The 27,570-nt window shown below is 48.3% G+C and overlaps 1 protein-coding gene across 1 annotated transcript; it reads left to right on the top strand.

Moving 5' to 3' along the window:
* Window positions 1-829: 829 nt before the first annotated feature.
* MAP6 (microtubule associated protein 6) lies at window positions 830-23,389 on the top strand (the record flags this gene model as incomplete). Its single annotated transcript, XM_082751718.1, has 3 exons — window positions 830-1,590; window positions 21,808-22,021; window positions 23,189-23,389. 3 exons carry the CDS (start codon window positions 830-832, stop codon window positions 23,387-23,389), a joined length of 1,176 nt encoding a protein of 391 aa, XP_082607844.1.
* Window positions 23,390-27,570: the final 4,181 nt, after the last annotated feature.

The raw sequence follows: 27,570 nt of genomic DNA, 5'->3' as shown, positions 1-27,570 counted from the left end.
ATGTGCACATGAGCATAGCCATGTGCAGGTATCTGTGCATGTGTGAGTGTGCATATGTGTGTAAGGATGTGTATGCACACATGTGTGCATGTGTGTATGTGTCCTCGTGTGTGTATGTGTTCATGTGTGTGAAAGGGTGTGTGAAAGTGTGTGAATGTGTGCGTGTATGTTATGTGTGCACGTGTGTGCATGTGTGTGCACGTGCTTATGTGTGAAAGTGTGTGCATGTGCGTTAATGCCTGTGCACGTGTGTTCATGTGTGTACATGTCTTTGTGTGTGCACATGTGTGCAAGGGTGCAGGTGTGTTCATGTGCATGAATGTGTTGCATGTCTTGCTTGTGTGATCGTGTGTGTTCGCGTGTGTGCATGTGTGCACGTTTGTTTATGTGTGCCCGTGTTTGTGCATGCGTTGCATGTGTGTGCACGTGTTCATGCGTGTGCACGTGTGTTCACGCGTGCACACGCGTGTTCCCGTGCACGCACACGTGCATTTCCATGCACACACACCCGCCCATCTCCCTGCACACCCTTACACCCCTCTCCCCCCCACGCTCTCCATTTCTCCCCCCCTCCTTGCACACCCGGCCGTGCACGCGCCCCCTCAAGGTGCACGCGCGCAGGTACACCCCTCCCCCTCCCCCAAACCCCTCCCCCTCCCCAAACAGACCCCTCCCTCCCCCCCTTTCCCCCCCCCTCCCCGCGGGCGGGGCGCGTTGCGCTGCGCTGCGCTGCGCGGTGCCTGCGCTGCGCTGCGCCTCCCCGGGCGCGTCCCCCCTTTTCCTCGTCCCCTCTCCCGGTCCCTTGTCCCCGTCCCCTCCTGCGGCCACCATGGCGTGGCCCTGCATCACCCGCGCCTGCTGCATCGCCCGTTTCTGGAACCAGCTGGACAAGGCGGACATCGCCGTGCCCTTGGTCTTCACCAAATACTCGGAGGCCACCGAGCAGCAGCAGCATCCTCAGCATCCCCAGCACCCCCAGCAGCAGCAGCAGCAGCCCCAGCCCGTGGTCCCCGCTCCCCCCCAGCGCCCCTCGGTCCCCATCGCCACCCAACCCGGTGCTGATGCTTCTGCTGCTGCGGGAGGAGGAGGAGGTGGGGAAGCGGCTCCCGGCTCGGCACGGCCCGGCCCGGCCCCGCACGCTTCTCCCCCCGCCGATTCGGTGATGCGGCACGACTACAAACCCTGGAAGGTGCAGCGGCCGGAGCCCAGCTGCAAGCCCAAGAGCGAGTATCAGCCTTCGGATGCTCCCTTCGAGAAGGAGACGCAGTACCAGAAGGATTTCCGCGCTTGGCCCATCCCCAAAAGAGGGGATCACCCCTGGATCCCCAAAGCCGGACCCTCGCCGGTCCTCGGTCCGGAGAGAGCATCCCCGGAGAAACCGGCTTTGGAGAAGAGGAGGAAGAAGGAGGAAGACCCCGAAGCCGAGGAAGAGCATCCCAAAGCCGGGGCCGGGAGGGAGAAGGGCCGGCAGAAGGGCGAGGAGCCCGGGGGGCAGCAGGCGGAGGCGGGCAGGGGCAGGGCGGCTGCCGATGCCCTCAACAGGCAGATCAAGGAGGAGGTGGTGGCGGCGGGGGTCAGCTCGTCCTACAGGTGAGACCCCCCCCCGGCCATCCCTGCCCACCCGGTGGGATGGGGGAATGACGCCACGAAGCTTTGCGGGGCCGGATTTTGGGGGTGCCGATGGGGTACGGGTGGGTGCTGTGCAGGGCGGGGGAATGTGCGGGGTCTTTGGGGAGGGGAGGTTCACAGCTCCGGGTGGGGTTGCAGCCCCAAATTGCCCCCCCCTGAAATTCTTAATTCCCGAAATTCCCACTCCTGAAATTCCTATCCCAAATTTCCCACTCCTGAAATTCCCACCCTAAAATTCCCACCCCAAAAAATTCCCACCCACAAAATTCCCACCCCCAAACTCGCCCCCTGCCACCAGTTCATCTATCACAGGGATCTTTGGGCCGTTTCACCCCAGCACCCAAATCTCTGCTGGACCTTCCCCGTGCCCAGAAACCCTCTGTGACCCCACCAGCACCGATCCCACTCCCGATGGGACCGGTGGCATCCCCGAGACAAAGCATCCCGGGGACGCGGCGGGATGCGGGTGACGCGCGTCCTTGGGTGGGGCAGCCTTCGGATGCTGCCATATTTAACGTGCCGTGGGGTGGCACAGCCCCTTATCCCCCCTTTAATCCCCTCCCTGGGTCCGGGTGCCCCGATTTCACCCTAGGAAGGGACCCCCTTTTGGGATCCTCGGCGCCAAACCCCTCTCCGCTCGCGTTTCTGGATGCGTCGGGAATGCAAAACAAAAAGTGGCGGGGCGGCTGCTGCCCTGCCATGGATCTTTGCAACGGCGTTTTGTGTTTTCCAGAGCTTTCTTTGGCAGAGCCCACCACCGCCGAGAGTGGGGTGGTGATGGCAGAGAGCGGGGCTGGGGGGGGCTGGCTGGGAGCGAAGCCTCACCGCGGTCCTGTCGCTTCTCCCCGCGCCTACGTGCGTGCCGTGGTGGGGATGGTGTTAGGAGAAAGCTCGCTTTTCTTCCCTGGGGAGGGTTAGGGAGCAGGCTGTGCATCAAACAGGTAGTAAATCCATGCGGATTTCAAACTCCCTGTCCAGGAAATGGCTCAAAAACTGAGATTTGGATTATTTTGGGGGCTGTAGGCTGGGGCCAGGCCTGGCTCTCCCCAGGGATGCTGTGGGTGCAGGTGCATCCAGCTGCTGGCGGTCCTCTGAGACACCAGAGATTTTGGGGTTCTCTGTTTTTGCTAAGGCTAAACCCTTTTGTGGGGAAAAGGGTTTTCCAAGCACGACACGCAGTCCTTTAACCCTGTGATGTTCGACTCGGGGCGTTTTTGTCTGCTCATCTTACAGGGTTTAGGTTTTTCAGTGCTGGAAGCTATCCAGGAGCTGGAGAGCTGCTGTACCACTCTCTTCCACTGGTGCAAAGGGTAATTAGGGTTATTTCCCTAAATCTTTGGATGTTGATTTTCCTTCCCCTCCATGCAGCCACTGTCACAGTGCTGGGCTGCATATCCTCCCCTAAAAAAAAGGCTCAGGGCAGTGCAGGTGTTGGACCCAAGGGAAACCTGAAGGCTTCAGCCTTCCCCATGTCACTCCTCAGCTTTCAAGACACCCCCAGGGCTTCTCCTTCCCCCCAGCTTCCCCTTTTTTTTCCTTCCTTGCAGCTCATTGCAGGAGGAGTTGTTTGCTCTGCCACTCAGCCCTGGGCCGTAAGCGCCTCTTCATCAATGCATTAGCGATGTTGTGGCTAATTGGTCTCATTTTCTGCTCAATTTAGGCATCTTTTAAGTGTTGCTTATTGTCTGGGTTCTCCTTAAAAGCCAAATTCCCCAAATCCTTGTTACTATTGAGAGCCTTGCTGCTCCCAGGAGCCCCTACGGGGTGAGCCTTGAACCTCTCCAAGGATGGAGACTCCCCAAACCTATTTGGGCAACCTTTTGGGCCACCTGGCAGTCAAAACCATCCCCTAATGACCAGGGAGCAGCAAGGATGGCTAACATGGGGCTTGTCCTCTGTGCCCTTTGCTGTGCTCGTGCGATCACCAGCACGGGGAGCAGGGGGAGATTTCCTTACAGCCCTTTGCCACCGCTGCAGATCAGCGTCATGGGATGCTGGGAAGCCAAGGAGTGTTTTTCTGATGGTTTTAAAACCACGTCGAAAACACAAATTCCCCATGTTTTTTAGTGTGTGAGCCCAGGAGATTTCAGCAAGGATGGAGCTGCTGTGGTAGGGCTGCACGCATCTGCAGGAGCCTCCACGTGCCCCAGGGATCCTACAGAACAACAAGGGAAATGCTGGGAGGATGGGCTCAGTCCTAAACGTTTCCACGTGTGGAGTGACTCTTAGGGCAACGTATGGTATGGAGCCCTTGGGATCAAGGTTTGGAGGTGGTCGAGTTGTGCACGATGGCATCTGCTGGCCAGTTGGTGCCTTATGGCTGCTCCTCTTCTGCAGTGCCCCTGTTTGGTGTCCTGTTTTGTTCCTGAGGTGCTGGAAGCCACCGCTGTGGCCTGTTGTGCTTTGGTGTGATGCGGGTTCCAGCACCAAGGTGCTTCTTTCCCCCAGTTTCCGTCCCCAAAACATTGACCACCCAAGCAATGCTACGGGGACAGTTTGTGTCTCCCTTCACCACCCTCTTATCTGCTCCTTATGGTGACCTGTGGACCTTGAGGGACCACGTAAGGACCAGGGCATCCTTCAGCAGCTGGGACAACTAGGGTTAGGTGGCTGATAGGATTTTTAGGTGGACAGATGGGAGCCAGGACCTGGCCTGAGGACAACTCCTGGAAAGGGGCCCATCCTTGCTGCTGGATCAAGCCCTTTCTTGTTCAGCTGTCTGGTGTCTAGGAGGGTCTGGTGGCATCATGACAGGGTTTCACTTGCATTGGATATAAAGTGGCCCTGGTGACTGACGTGCTTGAGCTTGGGAGTGGGCTTTGTCCTCTGAGCTCTTCTGGGTGGAGCAAAGCAGGGATGGAGGTGTTGGGGACGGAGATGATGGGGATGGAGACAATGGGGTTGGAGATGATGAGGATGAAGACGATGGGGATGGAGACAATGGGGATGGAGACGATGGGGATGGAGACGATGGGGATGGAGGTGACGGGGAAGAAGACGATGGGAATGAAGACGATTGGGATGGAAATGATGGGGATGGAGATGATGGGGATGAAGATGATGGATATGGAGATGATTGGGATGAAGACGATGGGGATGGAGGTGATGGGGATGAAGACAATGGGAATGAAGACGATTGGGATGGAGACAATTGGGATGGAGATGATTGGGATGGAGACAATGGGGATGGAGACGATGGGGATGGAGGTGATGGGGATGAAGGTGATGGAGATGAATGAACTCCCAGGCTGGAGCTGGCCCTGGGGGTCTGGGAGCAGGGCCAGGAGGTGACCAGATGTGCAGACAGTGGTGTTTGCTGGGGAGAGTGCAACGCTTTGAGGTGTGTTTGGCAAAAAAAAAAGCACAAAGGAATGAAGGTTTCCCATTTTTGTTTGCAAAACGATGGAAAAATGTTAAAGCTAGATGTATTCTGTTTTGTTTTGTTTTCCTCCATCTTGCTTTCTTCTCTTAACTTCTTATTTTCATGAAAAAAAAAAGAAAAGAAAAAGATGTAATAGGTAAAGGGAAAATATCACCCCTTTTGCAGAAATTAGAAATATTGCTCCCTTTGTGTTGAAACGAGTAATAAGGCAATGAATTTTCCCCAGAGAAGTGATATTGATAAACCTCGTTTTCAAGTTCTTCACCAGAAAGATCTCTTTTTTTTTTTTTTGACCAAAGCAATTATTATTTTTTTTTCTCTCCAATTTCTTTTCCTATCAGAGGAAATAAAACAAGGGAGGCTTCAACGGCCAAATTGGAACTGCCTCTGATATTAATGAATTGCCTGTTGCTAATGTGCTGCCATTCATCTCAAGCCCTGGAGGTGCTAAGGATGTGGAACAAAGGGGAGATTGCAGAAGCTGTGGAGATGAATGACTCAGTCCTGGGCACCTGCTGGGTCTTTTTTTTGAGAAAGAGGAGATAATTTGGGGAGGGATGGCCACATGGGAGGGCTGGAGCAGGCTGTGTGGGGATGGGGAATCCATACTGCATCATTATAGTAGTGGAAATATGGGGCTGAAGGACCTCCCAAGACCATGTGGTCCAAATCCCAGTCCTGAGGAAGGAGATGATGTTTCTAGACCATGCCAGGCTGATTTTTATCCCATCTTTTCTTGAAAATCTCCCTTGGAGAACATGCCCTACCATGGTGAGCTGCTCAGCAATGCTGTTCACACAAGTTTGGTTGGAAATTTGCCTTTGTCTTCTGAGATTTCTGATCAGATCCATGGGCTATGTCTACATTAATAAATTAAACAGTGCCAAGACACGTTCCTGGACACAGGGACGTGATCACCCTTCTCCCGTGTGTGTTTCCTAGGCTTAGTGTGGGATGGGGTACGAGCCAAAAACTGCTTCCAACACACAGCTTGGGTGCAACCACCTTGTTTTGGGGGGTTAAAAAGTTTAATCATGTAAAGGCTGTCCCAGTTTTTCCCATTTTTCTGAGCAGTATTTCCCCTGTTTCTGCTCTGTTACATCACCTCTGCAGGGACCTCTCGGCACGTAGGACTGGTTGGGATGCTCTGGACCAGTAAATCAAATCATATGCATGATGTTCGGTCTTTTTCAGTAACACAGGGTGCCACTCTCAGAAATTAGGGGTTTTTACTTGCACGACTCCAGCTTGAACATTGTGCCAAGACCTGGTGGTTCGCAGGCATCATCTCATTTCCAGTCTGAGGATGGTGATGGCCATGGTTATGGTTTGTTTTTCTGTTAGCACTGGGTTATTTAGTGCTTTTCTTCTCTCTGGGGGTCCCTGCCCAGTGTCCCTTAGTCCATCAGATTGCTTGGCTCTGCAGCTAGCAAGCCAAAGCTTTTTAGATTCTGCTATATTCCCTGAATCAGCCCTTCCCCTCAAACTCTTTCTGAATTAAACCAGCATTTTTAGGTGCAGATGCAGGGTGTTGTTCATGGGTTTGGAGAGGAGATCCCCATCTCCACCTCACGTTTGTGCTATCAGTCACCACAAGAGAAGCACCTCTTATCACCAGGACATCCACATCATTCTTTTAGGCAGTCCCAGCCACAGAGCTGCCATCCCATAGCAAGAAATCCTGGTGTTTGGTACTATTACCACCTCTTCACCCCATTTCAAACACGGCAGTCAAGGTCAATCCCTTTCTTCCTCTGTGATATCCCCATCCTCCTCCACGTTGGCGCTGCCTACAGCGTTGTGTCATCAGGAGGTCTCATCACTATTGCCCTACTTTTTTTTTTTTACTTTTTTTTTTTTTTTGTGCTGAAGTCAACCTTAAAAATGTTAAACACTGCTAACCTCCTTCCAGGCTGCAGCTCAGCCTCCCAGCACTTCGCATTTCCCTCTCCCACTTTCCCTTTCTTGCTGATGTTCACGTTCACGGGCTTAATTAAGAATTTCCCACGTGGCCCAGGATCGAAGCCTTCGGATAGATTTCCACATTCCCTTTGTCTGCTAGGTCGGTTCTTGCAGCAGAGGATGTGCCAGGCACCCCTGCTGCCCTCCCAGCCGTGGCTGTGTCTGATCAGACCACCAGCCTCTCCCGCAGATGCTGCAGGGCAGACCCCAATTTCACTCGGCAGCCTCAAGCTGCTGCTGTGAAATAAACAATAAATAAAGCTAAGAGGAGAGGGATCATCTAATTCAGACAGCAGGACTATCCCCGTCCTTCGTTTGCCAGATAAATCACAAAGAGCTGCTGTAAATTTGTCTTCTCTCACATTTAGAGCACGACCTCTGCTTTTCCTGTCTCCTAAAACCTTCGCTTTCTGAGTGCTCCTGCACTCCATCCTACATCAATCTTGCTTTTCTTTCCCCTTAGCTGAATGCATTCGTGGCTCTCCCTGGTGCTGATAGCTCCAGGTGAGCCTTGTGCGGTGCTGGGCTGAGTTCGGATGGGTTCGGGAAACCCTCAGAGGCTGGAAGTTGGATTTCTGTTGATTTATAACTCAGCGTCCTGAATATCCTTCAGATGTCCTCTCTCTCTGGGGGTATTTATACACACACACGTGTACAGGAGTGTTCAGCAAGGTGCTGCTTTCACCTCTACCTGCTCTCCTCTCCCTGCGTCCAACACTGCAGGTGTTGGGTAGCAAACACGCTTTGCTTTTAATTAATAGCTCCTTTTTTTAATTAATAGCATCCTTTTGGATGCAGCCCACCTCCTGCACAGCACCATCCCTCCCCGTGTCCATCAGCACTCGCAGATTTTTCCCCCCCAGCCCCACCAGGTGATATTTGGGGAGCAGACGGAGGTTTCAGGCTGAGATGCTCCCCGAGGTCACTGGCACCACGCTGAAGTTGGGCTGCTTTGCTTTTCTGGCTCTTTAATAGGGCTGTACAGGTGCTTTTCTGCTTATCTTGCTCAAAAGGTTAAAGAAATGAAGGTGTTTAAGGAAGACAGTGGCATTTTGGTGAAGAGCTATATATTAATTGCAAACAGCAGGGCTTCTGCTCCTAGAAATCAATAGGGCTCTTCCCCAGAGCATCAGGGTTGGTGCTGGGTCTTAGCTCAGCCCAAAGCCCGGATCAAGCCCCCTTGCTCTCCCCAGAGCCCTGCAGGACCAGCGTGTCCTCTTGCAGATCCCCTCTGCCTGCAGGTTTGGCAGGGAATTCAATCCTCGTGCCCTTGAATTGATGGCTCAGATTTCCTTCTCCACCCTCATCCCAACCCTGCTGCATTTACAAATGATATTCTTCTTGTGGGGGTGCTTTGTGCAAAGGGCTAGCTGTCGATTAAATGATGTTCATATGCAATTAGTCATTAGATGGGCTTTTTCTTCCACTTTGTCCTTTTTCTCCTAATTCCTTCTCATAAATCCAGCTAGGGGGGTACTGTAGCTGCACAAGTGGAGGGGAAGATGGGCTGAGAGCTCATTTCCCAAATAAAGGGATCGAGCATATTTCTCCTAAGATGAGCAGACACCTTAAGAAGCATGCATTTATGGGAGACAGAACAGTTTGGGTTTAGTCAGAAATCCAGTTAAACCATCTAAAACTTGGCCTTGAAAAGATTGGAGCTGGCCAGGCCAGGATGTTGCAGTGAAAAAATGTCAAATTTAGGGTTATTCCGATATGGGGTGAGGAAGCCCTTTGGGACCAGCCCTGATTGATGAACCTCAGGCTTTTCTTTTGCCTTTTATCATGAAAGTGGCCATGTTTCTGCTCTGGGACAAGCAGCTGTGCCTAAAAAAAATCTGTGCATCATGTTCAGGTGGGCTGGAAACACAGGCAGGGCCCCAAATCCCGACATGTCCCAGTCCCAGATTTGGGAAGCGGTGGGACCCAAGGTTGGTTCATTGCAGAGGCGTTGAAGGAGAAGCTGCAGGTGCCAATTCCCAGCAAAGCGGGGGTCCTTTCCCCAGCCCACGTCCCCTGGTGGGCTGTGGAGCTCCAGCAAGCCAGAGCCTTGGGTGGGAGGTTGCAAAGATGCTCAGTGCCTTGCAGGCTTTTTTTGCAGCTTGAGCAATGCTTTGCTGCCAGTGCAACAGAGCAAGCTCTGTATTGGTGGAGTTATTTCATCAAAGGGGGGAATTAGATGCAAAAGTCTGATTTTTTATATTTTTTTCCCATTGCTTTGCTGTGTTTGTGGTTTCTGAGCTCTTCCCCAGACCTGTTTGCCACGATTCTCCTTCATGTTTGTCCTGGGTTTGCTAACTAACCTGCTGATGCTTGTCAATGGAGGAAAAGCAGATTTCTCATCTCTGGCCAGCTGTGATTTGCCTCTCCCTGATCACTGCAAGGGCTGGAAACCCACAGAAACCACAGGCACCTCTGGTCTTCCAGTGTCTTTTCAGACACACCTAGCAGCCTTTCAGGGGTGCCATACACATCACCATCTTGTTCACAGCCTGCTGGGGATGTTGTTCCCATGCAGGATCTGGAAATCAGGCTTTTGGCTATGTCACGCTGATGTTTGAAGGTTGGGAAGTCAAACGGGATGATCAGTGAAACCCTAAGGGAGTGATGATGTGGTGCTTCTGCACAGTGCTTCTGGCATGATGCAAAATAGGAGAAAACATCTGGTTTATATTGTTTTTATGCCATGGAAAGGGCTAGCATGTCTAGAAGTGGTCTGCTTCTGCACAGGCTGCTTTCATATCCTCTTTGCTCCAGGCACTGAAATGCATAGAGGATGCATTTTATTTTAAGTGCTCAACATGCAGGCAAACAGTTCTGGTTGTTTTAACTTGATCCTAGATTTGGATTTCAGCAGAAGGTGAAACGAGGGGAATCACTCTGGCCTTGGTTGTTATGTTCTTCCTCCCTATGGTGTGTTTGGAGACATGGAGACACCCCTCGGGAGGGTGGAGAGGTGCTGCAGGTGTGCCCAGAGCTCATGCAGGAGCAAATGAGCACCCTATGTGGCAAAATCATGCTCAGAAAATGTGAAAGAATGGGAAAATAGTGCATAATTCTCAGCGTAAGACCACATGGAAAGGGAAGATATTTATTTACATCACTGATGTGCAGCACATAGGGTAAGGGACACCCGCCACTGAGTCCTTATTTCGCCTCTTGTTTTCCCCTGGCTGGCAACAGCAAACTCATTTTTGGACAGATCTTTGATATTGTTTAGATGATAACAGTTGCTGTGTGTGGGCCTTTGCTATAGTCTGTCGTTCCCAGTGGGCTAACAGAAAAAAGGCTGGCATATGTAATGTGCTGCAACCCTGATGCTCTCCTCCTGCTGCGGGAGCGCAGACCTTCTGGGTCGGCTCGCGGCATGGTGAAGGGAAGGGGCTGCTTCATCCCTTCTGAACAGGGTGTAACCAGCCTTAAATAACCCCCAAGGAGCTTAAATTTGCAGTACTGCCTCCCTCCTGCCTTTGTAACTGATTCCTTCTTGCAATCAGGAGATTCATCCATGTGCTCTTGAGCTGAGGCCATCGCTTGTGCTTGGTGAAATCATTTTGTGTGCTGGAATCGGAGTTCAAAGAGGTCTTGGTGTACTGGAGACAGAGCCTGAAATCAATAGGAGAGGAGAGGGTATGACATAAAGGCAGAAACCAGCAGTAATACTGGTACAGGTGGGAGGAGCCGGTGCAGGAGCAATCCTGCAGGGAATCACAAATTAGATGTCAGTAATGTTATCGCGTTGAAAAATAGCACGCCTAGAAAACAGTAGTAATGATAAAAAAGACTCTTCTTGCAAATAATGTACTGGGCTGTGGGTAGAGGAACGTGACGTGTAAGACATAATATCTCCATGTGGGGAAAGTCTTACACAGATTTCAGCTCTGTATTTTGGCAGAGGACACCCATCATATTGGTCAGGAGGGCAGAAAGCATGGAGACTGCAGAAAGCAGGAAAGTCCTGAATTATTTTGGGTAGAAAGCAGAGCACCAGAGCAGCAGGTCACTGCCTTTGAGTATACGAAATACAGCCATCTGTTGGGGTGCTTGGACCTGCTGTAATCAGCATCCAGAGGAGCAGGGCTTAAATGCTGAATGCTAAAAACATACTAAGAGATTTGCTGGAGCAAGCCCAAGGTCTGAGAGGTGTTGCACATCTCTGGAGAAGCCAGCAGGACATCTCCACAGTCCATCTCTTGACTCCAGGAAAAAAAAAAAAAAAAGCCATTACCATTCATTCCCTGCATTGATTTTCTGTCTGCAGTGACCTTGGTGCTGCTTGCTTTTTTTTATGCTCCCCAGGGCATGGGTTGGATTGAGCAATTATAGTTTTAATAAAAGGTGCCTGGGTGTACACATGATGATATTTGATTCATATTATCTTGAGGGCCTCTGCTGCTCCTCCACCACTTCCCCACTACCCTCTGTCCTCCCTGCCTTGCTCCTGCTCCTTTACCCCAGGCTGGGGTACAGCTCTTGGAGTCTTGTCCCATGCTGGACCTTGTGTTTCCACAACTAAATAGCCAATAACCCATTAGTGGGCTTGAAGCGTGTTGGGTTACATAGCTGGGGATCTGAAGTGAAAAACATTATTGCTCAATGGCAGGGGTTAATATGGGACCATTGCCTCTAGCTGAAAACCGCTGCATGGGGAGAGCCTGCATGGAAAACCACACAATTTCTGCACATGAGAGCATGCCCATGCTAAGCTCCTGGAAATCAATGGAAAAAGCCTTGTTGTTGGGGCAGGATCAGGGTTTGGTCCAACAGAGCAGAAGGAGAATCAATTGTAGGCAGGAATTGGCCTTTTTAACCCAACGTGACAGCTTCAGGGCAGTCATTTTTCCCCACCCTCCTTCAGGCTGATTTTTCTCCTGGCTGGAACGTAAGTTATATGCAATATTTAATTATTAGTTAATATAAACATTTTATGAACTGTTACAAACGGTGAATTATTTATGGGAGGGGAAGGAGTGCTTTTCCCGAGCCTTTCTGCTCTGTCGGATGCAATAAATATCAATCTAGGAGTGTGTTTAAAACGTGCATGCCCTGCCTGCGAGACAAGAGCGGTGCCTTTGTCTCATCTCTCAATTAAGTACCTGCTTAATACGCTTGTCCCTAGCATGTTTTATTTCTCGATTAAGCTTGGAACATCTCCAAAAGAAGAAGTATTTGCAGATCATCTCATTTCCAAACGGGTGTTATTTACCCAATGGATACAAATGGCTCCGAGAGGCTGTAAACATTTGCTGTGTGCACCAGAGTGCTTAGTAATAACCAGTCCCCCTTCCAGTTCTTTGCAGATGAGCTGTAAAACTTGGGCTTTTAATTTATGTTATTCCCCAAATTTACTGCCTGGGAGGGTTTTATTTTTGTATTTGCTTTAGGAGGGGAATTACAGTGCCCGCATCCATGTGCTAGCAGCCAGGTGTCTGGCAGGTAGGGCTGGGATTGCTGATGCTTGCAGAGAGCATCTCGTGGGCATGCATGTTTATTCAGTTCCACATTCACAACATCCTTTTTGGCAAGCAGATTTACAGAGGTATTTTTAAGGCTATTCTAGTGGAGCAGGCATAAGGCTGAGCTGCTCTGGGAGCTCTGGACACACAAGCATCAGCCCAGCACCGTGTCAAAGCCCCATTTGCAACCTCCACCAAATGCTCCAGGGAGGTACCAAGAGACCCCCAGACATCAGCACCTTGCGTGATAACATCCCATGGTCTTCCAAAACCATGTCAATACAAAATGCTCATGAAATTGAGAACAGAATCTAAGTCTTCCATTTTTTGGGGGCGTTTCTTTCCAGCCTGTGCATCTCATGGGGCTTTGTTTTCAGTGCACAGCAATCCTAAATGCCCTCCTCTGGCACACGCAGCCGTGTCGTGTTTCATGGTGGAGACGCACACGCCCTGGGATTTTCTTTCATCTCTTCTTGGTTTTAGCTCCCTGCTGTGTGTTGCATCTGGAGATTGAAATTCACGTTTGTGCTTGGCTTTCTCCTCCAAAGGGAGTAAATCCCACACCTCGCCTGCTGCTCCTTGCTGCATGCTGTGCCTCCAGCATGCAGGCACTCTGATTTTGTGGGTCTGTGATGGCAGTGGTGCATTTACACCAGTATTTTGGCATTTACCCCAAAAGCAGTGCTGGCAGTGATGCTTTTCATCAGTCACTGCATGTAAGTGCCTTCGAAGGGAAGACACGACCCATTTTTGTCTACGCTTTGTCTTCACAGCTTTCCACTCCTTGTGCTGCAAGCACTGGAGAAAGCCTTGAAAGCAAGCAATTAATTATAAAATAACCTTTTTCCAGAGCCTGCTTCCTCATCTGAAGCTTTCCCAGCCCTCCTTCCACTCTTTTATTTCATGACAGCTTTTGCCGTACCAGCAGTGACCAGTAATTACTTCGTGCGCTTACATCGGTCCGTGTTTTAGTTAATTAGGAGGAGATTTTGCAAGGCAGCCATCTGCTCCTCTGCCCTGTGCTGTCTCTTTTCCAGACTCCCCCGAGATGGCTCTGATGGTCCCAGCACTTACGGGTTTGGCGCCACGGGACTCGTGCAGTTGTTTGGGCGCCCGAGCCGTCCCTGCTCCATCATTAGTGACGCCCAAGTGATGCTGATGGTTTCCCAGGCTTGCGGAGGGTTGGTGGGGAAGCAGAGAGCATTTTCTATGCTCATTTTCTACAATTCACCTACTTTTGTGCCACCTGCAAGCAGGGCTAGCTTCTAAGGAAAGATGGGTTGACTTTAAGCAGAGTGGACTGAGTACCTGCAAAGTTAAATATGATGTGCTTTAATGGTACGATATCTCCAGAAGTAGGCACCTAATTCTGGTCTCCGTTACACCTGTGCAGCCCCAGGGACTTGTGATGCTGGTTTTGTCATTTTCTACATGGGAATATTGAGCCTTGTCCTCTTCTACTCTTTCCAAAGAAACCCACAGCGTCCTAAACCCAGACTAGTCTTTCCATGGTGCTCTTAAAGTCTCTTTTAATTCCCTCATGTACTGGAGTGGGAGCTCTGTACCTTACCATCCAGAGCGTGAAGCACATATACATCAACATTTTGCAGCCCCTGAAGTGAGACTGTATTAAGGGTCAAGATGGAGGGAAATCTGACTCAGCCCTTAACTGCCTTTTTTTTTATCAGCTTAATAATGTTAAAGTCAAGATCCTTTATCAAGACTCAGCTCTCTTCTTTCATCCGTGCCCTTTGCACTCATCTCTATTATGCTTCTGCCAAAATAATAGATTTAATTTTAACTAAAGTAGCACTCAAAGAGTGCATTGCACGGGAAGGCATAAAATAGAAAGCAGAATTCAGCCCTCTCTGTCAAAGCCAGCAACTCTCAGGTCACTATGCATGCCAAAAAAAAAAAAAAAATCTTGTAAAGAAATATCACAAACTCAAATACGTGAACATTTTCACAGCAAAAATGAGTGATCGGACCCAATGTAGGTTAATCTTGCATTCGTCTGCTCCATGTGTTGCATTGGTGGTAGCTGTGTAGTTGTCACCCAGCACATCACATACAATGTGCTTTCCGTGCCTGGCTTTGCCTGCTGGTGTTGTGTGCTTGGGACATGGTGGAAATGCAGCTTATTGAGCTGCAGAACCATTGAGCCTGACACAAACATCATGTTGTACCTCTTTGAGTACAAACATGCCTGCTGGATGGAGGAGGTATGGCGTGTCATGGGTTTGAATTCCCTTTCATGTTCTGAGAATATGGTATCATGCATCAAAGCCTATATACGTATTTGGTTTATTTATTATTTCTTGTATTTTACTTTGTAGACTAAATTAGGATAAAATCAGTCGATTTTGGAGCCCAAGCATGCGTGCGTGCTTTGCTCTCGCAGATGATATTTTAGCTTGGAGGATCTGAGCTGTGGCAGTAGATCACTTAGGAGGTACCTGGTTGTTCTTACACCCAGGTTTCAGTGCTCTAACAGAAAACAAGAGGCCATTCACGTTGTAGCTTGGCCTCTAAGTTGGGCTGCAGACTCCTCTGTCCGTTTGGCATCAAGGAGACAGATCCATCGGTGTGAGTGGCAATTTGGGCTGTGACTTTCCATCAGGATCTCCATCTGCTCTGCTGGAGTATCAGAGGTAGAGGGGATGCTGCCAGGAGATGCTGGGGTTAGCCTGTGCCCTCAGCTGCCATGGGCAGCAAGGAAGAAATGCATAATATTCAAGATTTTAGAGTTTCTTTGCTTTGGACTTTTGGCAGCATGCTACTGCTCTAGCACAGTGCAAGGAAAAACTTCGATGCTGCTTGTTCTTGGCTCGAAATTTGCCATGGAGCTCGGTTCATGGCTCTTCTACTTCTCTAGGGATGTTCAAGGAGACCCTGACCTGAGCTCCTCTTTCCTGGCATGGCCACCCCACAGCTGATTTTGCGCTGTTGCCTCTTAAACATTTTGAAGCAGATGGCTATGTCTTATATGAAAGCCTACACCAGCACTTATAATAACTGACTAACTAGTTCCATAATTTTTCATGTTTTTTTCATCAAGTCCTAGAACCACCTGGTGCCCAAACGGCATGTGAAGGGTGTGCAAATAGAGCCGTGTAGTGGCTGCTGCAGTGAGGAGCGCAGAGCAATGCCCCAGCTCAGCAGTGCCGTGGCCAAACAATAGCTGCTATTAAAGCTTCCCCCTGTTCCTCCTTTACCCCCTTCGCCGCTGGATTTATTCCTGCTCCCATGTCAGGATGAGCAATTACCCTGTCACGCAGGCTAGAAACGAAATCAGAAAGCAACGCTAATTTAGAGCTGCATTAGAAACGCAGAAAGAAGGGAAGTAATGATTCCCTAAAGGGAGGAGAAGCACAGCCAGATGAATAACATCACCGCAGCAGAAAGCTGGTGCTTCTATTTCATGTCAAACAGCCATTTCCTGACCTTCCTTTGGAGAAACCCATCCTTCCGCATCTGTGGTTCGGATGATAATTTGATAAAAAATCAGACAAAACCTTACCTGTCATCCCCGGCACCACCCGTCTCCATCTTTTGCCTCAAGGGCAAGCCCTGCAGTTCCAATGCAGCTGAACTGCAGCATCGCTAACGCATCCCCAGGCTGGAGAAGGGCCAGGATCTCGGGAATGGGAGCTGGCAAGGAGCTCAAGTAGCTTCACACCAGAGTTTCCAGGAAAAGTCAGGACAAGGGGGCATTTTCCCCATCAGTTGGGGGACCACACGTGGAAAAGGTCTTTGTGAAAACTCCCTCAGAGAACGGGGCTGCTTCAGCAACGTGTGTAGAGCACCTGGGAGCAGAGCTGGTGTCAGCAATGCTGATGGGTGATCTCCCCTTTGCCTTGTTCCTATAAGTCCCCGGCCCCTCGGTGATGCCTTTGTATTCCTGCTGCTGGGTTGGGCTGGTTGTGCTATGAGTCTGTGAAATACAATTGCTTCACTTGACCTAAAAAGCTTGGTTTTCCTCAACCTTAGCACGTCTTGCTGTGCCAGATTCCCCTCTTAAAAATCACGTCGTTGATTCACTTACAGCTTTTGCAATGTGGTCTGCCAGGCTCTGATTCAGGAAGTCATTTATGCCCGTATTTGCGTGTAAGGAGCAGCTAAGAGCCATTGTGCATATATTGGAGGGTTTTGCTGAACTGAACCATTTTTAATTCATCCAATTTGTCTTCAGACACTTGAAGTAAGGTGCTGAAAACATCTCTGCACAAGGAGTCTCATTGATACACGTGTCCATGCCTTGGTGGTAGCTGGGACCTTGTGCACATTGTCTTGCGAGGGAGGCACTGCTCTGTTTCTTGCAGCCCCTTCACATCTCCCTGTGGCAGCACTTTTCCCAAACCCCATCTTGCTACAGTCTTGTGTCAAAGCATCCCTGCCACGAGCCGGTTGGTTTGTTTGACCTTGTGGCAAGTTGTACAGTCAACTGCCCATGTGGAGGGATGAGACACTGCACGAAGGAAGACAACAAAGCCGTATTTTAGACCCTTGGCAAAGTCACTTGTAGCCAAGTGAATGCTGGAGTTGTGCTGAGTTTGGTTACAAACCAGCTTATTAGAAACCCGGTATCATTTTCATATTTTCCTCCTTTTTTTTTTTCCATCCTCAGCAGGATGCATGAGCTTGTATAACATCAAGAGAAATTTAGAGAGGCACAAACTGGCAAATCCCCCTAGGGATGCGATTCGCACCAGGAGGGTTCAGGTCTCACTGCTGCTGGGTTTTGCCTCTCTCCAGACCTCTAGGTGGACCTTTCCCTGTTTTTCTTGGCATTTCAGCAGTGGGATGGCCCGTTGTTACCTTCCCTGGAGTCTCCACTCTTTGTTTTGGTGAGCATTTACCCACCAGGAGGTAGAGCTGTAACTGATGCTGATGGATGTCCTCTAGCTGGCTCAGACTCTGCATTTTCCATGGCTGCCTTACAACATGGATTTGGGGGAATGCCGCATGCCTACAACTGGAGTGAAAGTGGGAGTTCACCCATTTTTAGCATACCCAGATCTCTCCACACTGCTCTGTATCCCAGGTGCCGACTGTTCCTCTCATATCTCTCTATCCCGAGGCACGAGAATCCTCTGGGCTGTTAGCACTGGGGCTGGCCTTCAAAATATCTGTTGTTTTCCGAGCTCCTTGGCTCGCTGCAACGTTCGCTGTCGCCTTCAGCCATATATCTATGAGGTTTCGAACATGAGCAATAATCCTGCATCCTTGGAAGGCCAAGCTGCGTGGCCCTTGGGCAATGCAATACCCATGATTTGTAGGCTGCTGATTCAAGCAGCTTTCATAAATGGATTGCAGCACGCTTCTGTTCTGCCAAAAGACTTGACTTCATCCCTTTCGGTACATTAATCATCTCTTGCTTGTAGCCTGCTTCAGTCCGTGCTGAAGTTGCCCTGTTGAAGGCTCAGCACTTTCCTCTTCTACACCAGGTCTAAACAGGGATGTCCACGGACAACGGTCCCTCCCCAGCCTGCTCACACTCACTCCATTGTGCATTGTCAAAGCTTCAAATTCATCTGTTAATATATTGCATTGTTTTAGCCTTTGTGCACAGCTCATTAGCTACTGGTTTGTCCAGACTGGTTTGCTCTGTGTGTGTATATGAGCGTGTGCGTGCATGCATGCATTAGAGGTTGATTATTATTGTTTGAGGAAAAAATAATCTCGGGCACCAGGAGTTTCATTACACCATTCACAGTCCCAGCGCAGCCTTACAGTAAATTATTGTGTACAAAATAATAGCATGGGCGTTAGAGGATAAAGCTGTCTTTAAGAATCCACAGAAGAGTTGAAGACAGGGCACTCCATGCAGCATGCAAGGAGCGGGTGTTTCTTGCACTTGCGATGGCAAATTTTGTACGTCGGCAAGAGCATTGGGATAGGAGTTGGCTGGAACTGGCCTCATCACCAAAGGTGGGTGGGATGGGAGGTGGGGTGAAGTGGCCGAGGTCAGTGTCTTGGGGTGCAGGGGACACGCAACATGTCAGAAAGTCAGGAGCAGCAAGAAGTCATCCAGGTCCAGGAATTCGGATTTATTTCTCTAGGAGGCATGAACGTGTTGTGCAGTTTGCTATTGCACCCAGGATCTCAGCACAGAGCAGTAGTCCTTTATTCCTGAAAATGTCTTAGGAGTTGGTCATGTTTTGGCTCTTGCAACCACTGAACAGACTTATCAGTAAATTGTGGTCGTAGGAGGATACTCAGCCTGGTTATATTGAGTCTGAATGGAATTTTTCCATTCACGTTAAAAAAGTGAACAGCTTTAGGGTCAAAACATGCATGTACTCTTCATATGAGCAATTCTTTGTGAGCAGAATAGGGAAGTCCAATATTTTCTGGCTGATCATGGCCAGAACCAAACAACTGGAGGGAGGCAGGATGTTCCTGCAGTGTGGAATACCTCCTGCCTTAGCCCATGGGTTGTAGAAACAGCTAAGTGCTGAAGAGTGGTGGCAGCTATTATCTCAAAAATGTGTTGCTGAAATTTCCATTGGTAAGACTAAATATTCTCATTGTCCATCTAAACAGACACAACTTAATTAAATCTCATTATATGCTGCACTCCAGTGGCTGGCAGTGAGTTGCAGACCCTGACCAGGCATTCCCATTGATTTTAGGTTTCCCATTCTTTCATTCCACTTAATATCTCTTTCTCTATGTTAGGAGAAAGAATGGAGATGGAAAATATTTAGGAGTGAATAACACATTATCAAAAACTGCAGTTCCAGAAAGGCAAATTTATTTGAAAATCCCAGAAAAATTCACTACTTAGTTTGGCCAAAATGCATATCTATATTTCCATTTAGTGGAATATTAATGAGGAATGTGATTTTCTGAAATATTCCTTCTGAAGCAGTTTCAGTTTGCCATTTTGCTTCATAATGGTAGTCAGAGTCATTTCATGTTGTCCTGGACAGAATACGAAAAAAAAAAAAAAAAAAAAAAAAATCAAAAGTTAACTTTTGATTTTGGAATGAATGAAACACTGAGACCAATCATAGTGTAAAGGATTTTTTTTTTTTTTTTTTTCCAGTGAAAAATCTGTGGCTATTTTTTTGGTTTATTTTTTCTGGGGGGTGTTAAACCACAGTTTTCCAGATGAAACTACAAATGTCCCCTCTGCAGAGAATTCCGTCATGAGGTTCCCAGCCTCCCTTTTCTGTGCCCTTCATTATTTCACACATGCACATCAGGGTGAAGGAATCAGGCTGGGTCCGGTACCGGTAAAACTGCTCTCAGCAGAACCCATTTAGCATCCTGTGCTGGTTCTGAACAAACATAACAAACTCCCCTAGGAGTCCTTTAAAAAGCTTTGATATGGTTAAACCTGGCCCCATCTCCTCCTCCATCCTCCCTTTGGCTCTGCTCTGGCTGCAGGAGATGCATGCAACGAGTTCCTACATGGCTTTTGGTGAGCATCTCCAGAGAGCTTGGAGCTCACATCAACCTCATGGTTTGCTGCCTATTAATTTGCAAGACTTCCCATCCCATGCATCTTCTGGTCACGTCTGTGGGGTTAAACTCCCATTATCTTCCCTGGGAGTTTTTCCTGCTGAGCTGGGCTTGGAAAGGTCATCTAATGTCTCACAAAGTCTTTTTTTTGTTGTTGAGTTTCATTTCCATTTCCATTTGAGGTCAACGCTGAGTTCCTGATTGATTCTGGTTATAATTTTTAAGGCTGGGACCAGAGCTGGGCAGAAAATCAGGAGACTTGTAGTCTCTATTTCAGCTCAGCCCCTCCATGTCATGCCCAGAGAGCAAGTCTTAAAATCTTCCTCAGGGAAATGAAGAGCCCTGAAAATCTTAAGCTTGGTCACAGCTTGTCCAAGATGGCTCTGGTGGGACTCTACAGGAGCATGGCCCAAGGGATCGGAGTGACAGATAGACGTGGACAAAGAGAATTATTGTACAATGTTGTAGCCTTTAGAAAGCAGTTGAAAATGTACTTATGGGACAATAGTGGATCCTAGGAAGAAGCTTCCTATCTTCTGTGGAGTTTGGGATGGAAATTATCAGTGAGGTTTTCACATCTTTAATCCAGTTCTGTAAAGATGTTTCCTTTTGTCAAGCCTTCCTATGGGAAAGGTATTCCAACAGTGGGCTGCAGAGGGCTGTCTGTGGAGGAATGGGTGACGTGGTGAACAGCAGCCAAGGGAATATTTGTGTATTTCCTTCAGTGCACTGCAGTTTTGTAAAGAACAGCATCCTTCAGACAGGCAGTATCCGTGCAAGTATCCGACAAGAGCTTTATTCCCCAAGGAAAAATCACCCCTTTGCAGAGGGCTCCTGTCACCACTTTTAGGATACCTCCTGGAGCTTGTCTTGGAGTCTTAAGGATCTGAACACACTGCCTGGGACCATGTCTGAGCACAAAGTTAGCAACACATGGGGGGTTTTCCATCTCCATTCTTGGATGAATGGCAGTTTTTAGAAAGAAAATGAAATGGGTTGCTTAAAAATCAGAGACGTGTTGGTGCTGTGTTGGGACAACTAAGAAACATGTTGATGCTATGTTGGGAAGAATTAAAAATGCAAGAGAAGGATGGGAACCAGAGTGTGATCCCAGCAGATGCTAAAAATCTTTGAAACATGTTGTTGTTGTTGTTTCAAGCAGTTGCAGCTCTGTCCAAAATAAATGAAGGACTTACTTTTTTTAGTAACTCTGGAATTTGTCTTCATCTCATACAGAAGAAACCACAGCCCACAACATCTGATAACCAGTCCATTTCCTCATTTGCTAGGATTTGCATCTGAGACAGCTTTATTTTTTATTGCTCTTTTATAGAATTAACAAAAGCTGTTGAGCATAATTTTGGTGAAATGTAGATGAAATGGTGTAAATGTGACGCAATTCAGTACTTACACTCATGAGGGGTGGCTGTAGGAAGTTTTGTCTCCCTACACTTGTACCTTGCCTAGGGGGAAGCTTGGTGAGAAGTGTGTCCAGGGTTGAGTTACCAACATGCAGCAGAATATGAATTTTGAGGTTGTTTTCTCAATATTTACTTCCACCCTAATGACAAGAATAAGGAACTGTTTACAGGTAGCTTCAGGGCAGAGGTGATGCCAGAAAAGAATCGATGGTTTCACCCACAGAAGTAGCTATGGGTTGTCCAGTGCCTGCGACTGGCTGACTTTAACAGATCGGATAGATCAAATTTAATTTGAAGTTTTCCTGATGTATTAATGTGTATAGGATGAGGTTGAAAATGAGCTGTGAGATCCCTTTTTTTTTTTTTTGTAAACCTGACTGGATGAGGGCAGAAGCCCTTCCAGTTAGAGCAGTGGGGAGGTTGTTCCCATGTCACCACTATTTTACTTGTTTTAATTCCTGAACCTTTTTCTTTTTTTCATCTTCAGAAATGAGTTCAGACCATGGATAGATGTCAAGCCTGTGAAAGCTATAAAAGCTAAGGCCCAGTACAAGCCGCCGGAGGAGAAAATGACCCACGAAACCAGTTACAGCGCTCAATTCAAGGGGGAAACCAGTAAGCCTGCTCCAGCCGATAACAAATTCCTGGAGCGCAGAAGGATACGCACTCTCTACAGTGAACCTTACAAAGAACCTCCAAAGGTGAGAAACACAGCGGAAGGGTCCCAGGACCATCAATGCTCTTGGTGGGACATGGTCAACGCAGTAAGGCTTGGGCTGAACCTGCCTGTGCTCATTCCCCTTGCGTGGCATCTTCATTTCGGACCAGCGGGTGCATATAGGATTCCACCTTGCAGTTAGGGTCTAGTGGAAGTTGATGCACTTTGGAGTCAAAATTTCCCTGTGCCAAGCTGTAAAGACGTGAGGCCCAAATGAAGTAGTTTTGCTTTGTCATTTCCCAGGTCTTTAATCTGGATGGCTTTCTCTTTTCCCCTCTAAAGCTATAGGCACACCACATTACACTTTACCCCAGGAACAACCTGGTAAGATCCAGATCTAGATCTGCAATTAATTCAGAGAGCTCCTCAGGTTTTGACAGCCAGCACTGTTGGCTTTGGTTAGATGGAGGATGTGTCAAGAAGGGCTTGGACTAAAGTCTCATCCAGCCTTTGTGTTCTAGCAGCAACTGAGGATTTGCATATAAATGGAGTCAGTCCATGCAGTATTAAACCTAGGTCCATTTGTCATTTTCAGAGCTTGTAACTGCTTAGATTTGTGAGGTCTCAGAGGAATAGCATGGAGGAGCTGAAGGCTTCTGTTCCTCCTTAATTTTGAAGCTGTTCTCCTTACTTTTGGGGCTGTAGAAACGGGGGGGTGCAAGACACCGGTGTAGGGTTTGCTCAGATGCCACTAAGTGCCCTGCACTGAGATGGAGGAATCATGCCCTGCAAGAAAGGCAAAGATTTGTACCTCTCTTCATTCTGAGCATCTTTTCTTGCCTTTGAATCCAGAGAGACAATCCCTCCTAGGCTTGCAAAGCCCCTCCTGAACTCAGAGACAGATGGAGAAATTGCTAAAATGTCTGGTAGCATTCACCCCACTCTTTACCCTACTATGCCCCAATTCGGATGCAATGGGCACGGTTCTGCTGGCTTCAGGGACACTGTGACTTGGGGACATCAACACCATGAAAGGAGCTGGCCATTTGCAACTCAGCATGTGCCCAGCTCCTTCGTGGCAGGGCATAGTTGAGTAGATAAGTGATGTTCGTGATGTTTCTCATCTAAACTTTGTTTTCCACCTGTCCTTGTGTCTCTCTCCCTCTCTCTCTATGTCTCTGTGTTGTTTTGCGTGTCACCTTCCGTGCAGGTGGAAAAGCCTAGCGTAAAGCCTTCCAAACCAAAAAAGACCACAACAAGCCATAAACCCCTGAAAAAGGCCAAAGACAAGCAGATTGCATCGGGCCGGGCCGCCAAGAAAAAGAGCGCCGAGACTTCCAACACAGCAAAGCCAGAGGACAAGGAGAAAAGTAAAGAGATGAACAATAAACTGGCTGAGGCAAAAGAGTAAATGTCACTGCACTTTCCTTTCTTTCTCTTTTTTCTTTTCCTCCTTTCTTTCCTTTTTTTTTCTTTTTTTTTTCTTTCCTTTGATTAAATAAAGGCCACAAAATTAATTAGAGGCTTCTAATCTGCTTTTTGTTCTGATTGTATTAGAAGCTTTTCTGTTTTATTTCCGAGGAGGATTAGCGAATCCTTGTTTCTGAGGTCAGGTTGTTCTGCTTTGCCTGCACAACACGGCTCTGCACAGAGTGAGGGCGAGCGCAGGAGGGATGTGGGAATGCACAAGCGGGGTCGTAGGAGATGAAGGGTATGGATCAACTGTGAGTACGTCCAGCAGCCTGTCCCTTTCCTTGGGCTTGGTCCTTCAGTGCTTTGACAGCATGGAAGTGCCCGTCGAGGGGCTGTGCTTGCATCCCACGAGGTCCTTTTTGGGGTAGGTCGTTGTTCAGTCACCTCCCACTGGTGTCAGCAGGCAAAAGCCCTTGGAGAGGATCAGAGGTTCATTTGTGGTGCCGTGGATTTGCCATAAATCTGATAGAATTGGTATTGTGGCTGAGAGCCATTTCTCCTGGTGAAACCGGTGGGAGTTTTGCTCCAGAAAGCAACGGGGAAGGAGATCCCATTGCAAATAAAGGGCCCAATCCTCCCCCAGCCTAGCTGTGGTTGCACCAGGGCAGCTTCACCCCTCAACGCCACTTGAAGGCCTTGATTCAAATTAAGAGGGAGAGAAGGTGCAGAGAGCAGCAAAGACTTCCCAAGAGCGTGGCAGGCCAGACTAGGTTATCAGCAGGTTGTTCTTCCCCGTTGTTTCCCCTAGGATATGCATCTTTTTAATTGTTCCTGGTTTGTTTTGTATCTTGGTCCGTTTTCTTCACTTCTGGGGTGCCAGTAGACAGCGCTAGATTCCGGAAAAAGGTTTAGTTTGCAGGTGTGGCCTTCCAAGGAGTAGAAAGAAATGAGTCACCAAGGTTGTTTTTGTCAAGGTTGGAGGCTGTTAGCCTCCGTTGTTTTGACTCTACTAGTTGTTGGAGCTCACATTGGCTTGTAAGCATCCTAAGAGGGCCATAACCCAGTTGCTGGGATCCCCAGACTCCCTTCAAGCAAGATCTCGGGTTTTTAATCTTACTGTGCCCAGCAAGACCTATTTGGAAGCTGCAAGAAGAGGGGGACCATTTGTCAGCAAGTATGGACTAGCCCAGCAACTTCACGTTGACGGGACTGGGTGGATTTCCACAAGCTGGAGGGCCAGACTGGCACTAAATACCCCAAAATTAAGGTCATTGAGTCAGAGGGAGCTAGGAGAGGTATGGTCCCAACCCAAATTTACGTGCCTAATTCCTGGGTTGGGTCCTAAATACATCAGGTTTAACCCTGATCTGACCAAACAAAGCTGTTAAACTCTGCTGTCACAGTTGTGCAGAATAGATGGAAGTGAAGATGCAGGGTCCTTCTTTGTTTTTGCAGCTCAATATTTCCATCCTAACACACAGTCCAGCTTGAAACTTCGAGAGAGCAGACAATTGGGAAGAACGAAGAGAGAGAAGTAGGGCAGGGAGGCGGTGTAAGAGAAGGGTTTCAGAACTGTGTTGCTGTGAAGATGTTTGAGTGAGGAAAGTCTCGCTGTTGGGATATTTGAGAGAAGTGAAACTACCTAATAGGAAAAGGGATGGGCTGGGAAGGTGCAGAGTCCCGTTTTTGGAAGCTCACCCCGTTAGGATGGGATCTCTTGGAAACAGGCGTGAGTGGTGGGCTACAAGGCTGAGAGACAGTTTCCAAAGAGGAGGGAAGCTCTGTGGTATACAGATAGTGACATTTGCTGGCCTTAGTGATGAATAAATGCCAAGTTCAGTGTATTGTGTGATGTGTCCTGTTTGCCTTGCGCTAACAGCCTAAAGCTTTGAGTATAAGTAAGTGTAGTGTTCTGAATTCAGTGGTGTATTTCCAAGCTTAGCTGTGTTAGAACTGTGTGCTATGAGCTAGTCAGGTTGTGTATGTGGAAAATATATATTCATATATAGAAATATATATATTTAAACCTCCGATGTTTAGGAGGAAACCAGGGAAATCCTCCAGGAAGTAAAACTGTGGAAATCTTTGCGAATGTAACGCATTTTCGATGTGCATGCTCCATGGAGACGCTGACCTGTCCATAGTGACCATTGCTTTTTCTGAGTGCTCAGAAGCCCCTGCAGCACTGCTCGAGTGCAAAGCTCAGCTCTGTCTCCAGAGCAGCTCGGCGAAAGGCTTGCGCTGAACTCGCGGAGGGGAACGCAGCTCCCAGCTCTTCCCACCCCATCGCACAGGGGGCAGCTGGCCAGAGGAGCCCCAGCTTCCGAGACTCTCTGTGGTTTCTTGGCATTTAGGTGCTTCATCCATCTTCACACTCTTCAATAACGTCCCTTCTTATCTCAGGATATAGCAACAGCCGTGAAGATGACGTGTGGCAGCAGGCAGAAAATGTCAGGAAGGCACGTAGACAGTTGACAACAGCCCAGCACGCTGAGCTCACTGCATACATAGAAAGACCATGCAAAGCCACGGTCCCAGTTATTTTTTGCCCTAAGTTTCACATTCCAAGTGACAGCGCAGTTGCCACCATTTCACCTTGAATTCGGTGGTAATTTAGTCCTTGAATTCAATGGGAACCAAATTTTGGCCAAGGGATGTCAGTAAGAGCCATGCTCCGACCACCTAACCCAAGCGTATCCACAGCCACTCAACATCCCGGTCCTCAGGGTTGCTTCTTCTCCATGAAGAGCACCCATCATGGTGTATAAATTAAATAAGAACAGTGAGTGGTCAGAATGTGGCCTTATATTTCCTTAATACACAAAGATTTTAGAGGTTTCTGACTGCAAAGCTAGACATGAAGGGCTTGCTGGTGGTCAAAGCGCCTTCTTTAGTGGAGTCACCTTCCAAGGGCCATTTATCTGCCTGGTTTGGACGCCTCTCTTTGGGAGGGATGAAGGATCCTTGGAAGGTTTCAATTTTTGCAGAAAGAGCCTGGGAAACCATCAGGGCCTCAACCTTAGAGAGCCACCGAGTAGGGGTGTGAATCCTTCCTTTGCTCCATTGCAGCAGGTCCTCAGCATACATCCGAGCACGTGGTTTAGCATCACATTTAGTGCCGGGAACCGCAGTAGAGTCAGGACTCAGGGTGAAATCCTGCATTGCTCAACCTCCCACAGACTTTCCGCCCATCCGGCCCACTCAGGTTTATCAGAAAGGAGACAAAATCTCTGCCGTTTCAAGTTCACTTTGGACTCTGAGCTTGTCGATCCCACTGGGAAAGAGTGCTCTGCTGTTCTGTGTTTCCAGCTACCACAATGCTGACTCTGTTTCACCGCTAACATGTACTATGTTTTTGCTTTCCTTGTAAAAAGAAAAAAAAAAAGAAAAAAGTAATGTTTTGCTTTCTGCCCTGTGAAAGTTCCTATGCTGTCAGTTGCTTGCTTTCTCATTTTCACTGTATTGTACTGTTTCTCCTTTCTGCAAAAATGGTGCTAATTGCTTCCCGAGCTCCTGTTTTCTGACTGCTTTGCACACCGATCACCTGCTTCTTCATTTGCAACGCGTCTGGTGTAAAAACACGGCTCCCATGAATTCCACAAACTCTTGCCTCTTGGAGGCAGATAGGAAGTGTCTAATTAATATTTTGTGGCCTGGGTTTGGTTGCATATCACAAATTGTCTCTTGTAATGTGTTAAGCACACCTCCTCGTGGTGCTTTTTCATTCTTGCTGTTCGTATGAGAATGACACAGACACACACACAGACACACACACACACACACACAAATTAATGTATAGCCAATTGATTGTGACGTGCTTGTGATCTTTGCTTGCTCAAAGGGTTTTTTCTTTTTCTTTTTCTTTTTTTTTTTCCCAATGATAAATAAATGCTAAAGACAAATACCACCTCCTTGATCTTGTTTTCTCGATAAGAAGCACAGCTAAGTGAAATACCCTCCCAACTGTAATCAGGTTTGGATGCCCGCCCTCCATGCCTGCCATAGGGACACAACTGAGCTGTTGCAGTCTGACTCCCTTTAGGTGCCTGCTGCCCTCAGACTAGCCTGACGCGAGAGCTAAGCGTTTGCAAAAGGTGAAGATGGACAGTGAAGTCATGTGGACGGAGCAGGTAGTTGGCTTTTATTTTATATACGCATACCACGTGTTGAGCAGAGCGT

Source organism: Aythya marila (assembly GCF_965140915.1).
Source record: "Aythya marila genome assembly, chromosome: 1".
Taxonomy (NCBI): Eukaryota; Metazoa; Chordata; class Aves; order Anseriformes; family Anatidae; genus Aythya; species Aythya marila.
The sequence above is the reverse complement of the archived record's forward strand: the minus strand, read 5'-3'. Positions and strand labels throughout refer to the sequence as shown.